The 2908-nt window shown below is 42.3% G+C and overlaps 1 protein-coding gene across 1 annotated transcript; it reads left to right on the top strand.

Moving 5' to 3' along the window:
* Positions 1 to 429: 429 nt before the first annotated feature.
* Positions 430 to 2520, top strand: LOC121937597 (F-box only protein 15-like; the record flags this gene model as incomplete). The annotated part of the gene is made up of 5 exons (XM_042480929.1): positions 430 to 534; positions 970 to 1209; positions 1483 to 1671; positions 1760 to 1883; positions 2438 to 2520. Coding segments are annotated over 5 exons (741 nt in total), but the record flags the coding sequence as incomplete, so codon positions are not given.
* Positions 2521 to 2908: the final 388 nt, after the last annotated feature.

Below are 2908 nucleotides of genomic sequence, written 5' to 3'. Positions count from 1 at the left end.
TGCAGCCTAAAGAAGTAGAAAAAATATGCCCGAAATAGTTTTGAATGCATTTTATTATATGGAAACGGTAACAGTCTTTTATGCAGTACAATGTGGACTTAAACTGCAAAATACTATTCATCTGTGTACTAAGTACTATGTAATATGAAAAATTATCACTAAATAAATAAACATTTACAAGTACTGTACTTCAGTAGGGTGAAGTCAGATGATATTGGACACTTTTTTGTAGATTACCAAGAAAGTCACCAAAAACTGATGAGGGATTTGACCACTGCATCTTTCCCCAACATCTTCTTACAACTGTCACAGGATTAGTGCAACTGCCATATCAGCTATTTGAGCACCGGCTTCAACTTTCACCTGCAGGTGGAATAAAAAACATTGGTGTCAGTTCGTTACCGTAAAGCCTCCGTACTTTTTTTTCAGGCTGCCGTACGAGATTCTGCTCAAGATTCTGTCGTACCTGGACGCCTCCTCGCTGTCTTGCATCAGCCACGTCAGCAAGCTCTTCTACCGGCTTTCCAATGACGAGTAAGTCTGTTCAGGCATGTAAACACTTTAGTCAGACTTTAACTGGACTCGGGGTCGTGCGAATGCTCCTAGTCGCTGCGCCGGCCTCCCTCGGTGGTTATAGATAGGGACTGCTCGTTATTTATAAGGGGGAATTGCTGCTGCAAAATAGGTCAGGCCTTAAAGGAAATGTAAGCACTGAGGAAAGACTTGTGTTTTTAATTTTGGCTTAGGAACATATAAATTGAAACGGTATTATTTTATATTTGTTTTAAATAAAAAAGTCACACCTTGGCGACCCCCCTGCTAAATAATAATACAGAAGAGTCCCACAACACCGGCACTGGGATCGTGTTGGGACATCACTGAGTACCTGTACAGAATATTGTAGTCATTGTAAATCTTGTGTTCAGTATCTGAAGTATTTCCCAGTATTTCTACCTTCTTTTACGGCAGCGTTATGTGGCAGAGGATTTACATGTCAGAGTTTGAAAATCAAACGTGGAAGTTGAAGTTGTGGTCGGGTGATGTGGCGACAAAGGATGACCCAGCGGCGGTGGAGGGTCGCTCCACGGGCCACTGGAAGAGGATGTACTTTAGGACAATGGCTGGAAAGGAAATGAAGATGTGGAGCAGAGAGATGAAAGACGTCAGCCCCTACACTGGTTTACCCAAACAGACAGAGTGGGTCCTCAGGTACGAGAGGTTGTCCGTTTGTACCGATTCTTCATTTTAAAATGTTGTGCACTTGTTGATTTATATTCTTTTTTTTGTTTAAGTCCAATTCTGTGAAAATAATCCTAGAAATTTAAAAATGCTCTGTAGATAGACAATCCATCTTAATCCTATTTTCCCGTTATTGTTTTTTGGTGGGATGTTCATTTAAAATGAGGCAGCTTAAAGCTTTTTTCGACCTCTAGATGTCTAATATTATGCCATTTGAGTTGTATTGTCTTTTTTTTTTTCCAGGAGCCTGAATGTGAGCTGGGAGCTGACGGTCTCAGATTTTGGGGGGCATGAGATCACAGTGAAGCAGAGCCGAGTGTTTTTCTTTGAGTCGTCCGTGATCGTCCGCTGGAACGGAGGAATGCTCCCCAAATACCATAAAATAAAAAACATCCAGCTGTTTGGAGTCAGGCAGGACACACTGAAGAGCAGGTGAGACACACTTACGTCCTCCTTTATTACGCCTTCACGTCCTCCGTCACCCCCTCCCTCATCGCTCCTTCCTCTTCCTCTTCATCAGGCCCGGCTGGCGCTCTCTGATCGTAGAGCTGGACAAGAGGGGTCCGCGTGCTTACTGCATTGGCAAAGACAAACTAATCAAACTGATGCATCTCCAGCCCGGCTTCATCGTAGGCGTCTGGAGGGTAAGTGTTCATCGTGTCATTACAGCGAAATATTCAGCATTTTGGCACGTTTCATAAAAACTCAGCCCGACACATCTGTGGAAAATCTAGATTCATTCATATCATTTAAAGTTGGATGCCCTCCGCTAAAGCCCAAATAAAAAACACAAGTCCCTCCCCAGTCCCAACGGTCTGTTTAAACATTTCAAAATTCTAATCCTTGTCTGAAATAATTATTTTTTTAAGTAATATATGTATAAAAAGCTGTTATATAGTAATGAAAAAGAACTGTTAATGAGTATTGATGGCAGTCTTGGAAACTCATTGATAAAAATGTGTATGAACCCTGCAGACTCGAATGAGCAACATCAGTAATACACAAGTTACAGTGTAAAAGTGGTCGTGGCTGCAAACACATAACAGTGTGATTATGTGCAAAATAAAGACCAGCAGCACAGAATAGCTCTTTGTGGAAGACTGTAACTTCTCTTGTTTTATCCTAGTTTCCCATCTGTGTTTCCATCTCTAAAACACGGGAAACTAACAAAAATGAAAATGTGTTTTTGTGTGTGTAGGGTCAGGACGGTGTGGCCTTCATCATGGTCAGTCTGCACTTCCACAGGCTGGTGGAGAGGAGTCTGCTGGGATCCCCGGTCTGGTAAGTTCCCGTCTCTGCAGCCCTTTTTACGCAGTTAAAGGCGATTCTTTGAAGCCGCTTTTGAAATTTTACACAGCATGAAACAACGTTGGCATAATGCTGCTGCAGTGTGTGATTTTGGGCAGCTTTCTGATGTTCCAAGAGCAAAAGATTTACTTAATACAACAGTGTCATTTAACACGTGCCAGGCAGCACTTTCTAAACAATAACAATGTTACATGGCGGCTAAAAGGGTAAGAGCTCCGTAGTCTCATTCATCTCCCAATTTGCAGACCTTTTTACGCTTGCCGTTTTTCTTCTTTGAGTGATGTGATAACTGCTGTCAAAATCCTGAATTTCATCCAGTGAGTCCTGTCAGTAAAGTTGAGCGCTCCCTCTGCTGCTCACA

Source organism: Plectropomus leopardus, unplaced genomic scaffold, assembly GCF_008729295.1.
Source record: "Plectropomus leopardus isolate mb unplaced genomic scaffold, YSFRI_Pleo_2.0 unplaced_scaffold26783, whole genome shotgun sequence".
In the NCBI taxonomy this organism is placed as follows: domain Eukaryota; kingdom Metazoa; phylum Chordata; class Actinopteri; order Perciformes; family Serranidae; genus Plectropomus; species Plectropomus leopardus.
Note: the sequence above shows the minus strand (reverse complement) of the source record. Positions and strands in the feature narration are given on the sequence as shown.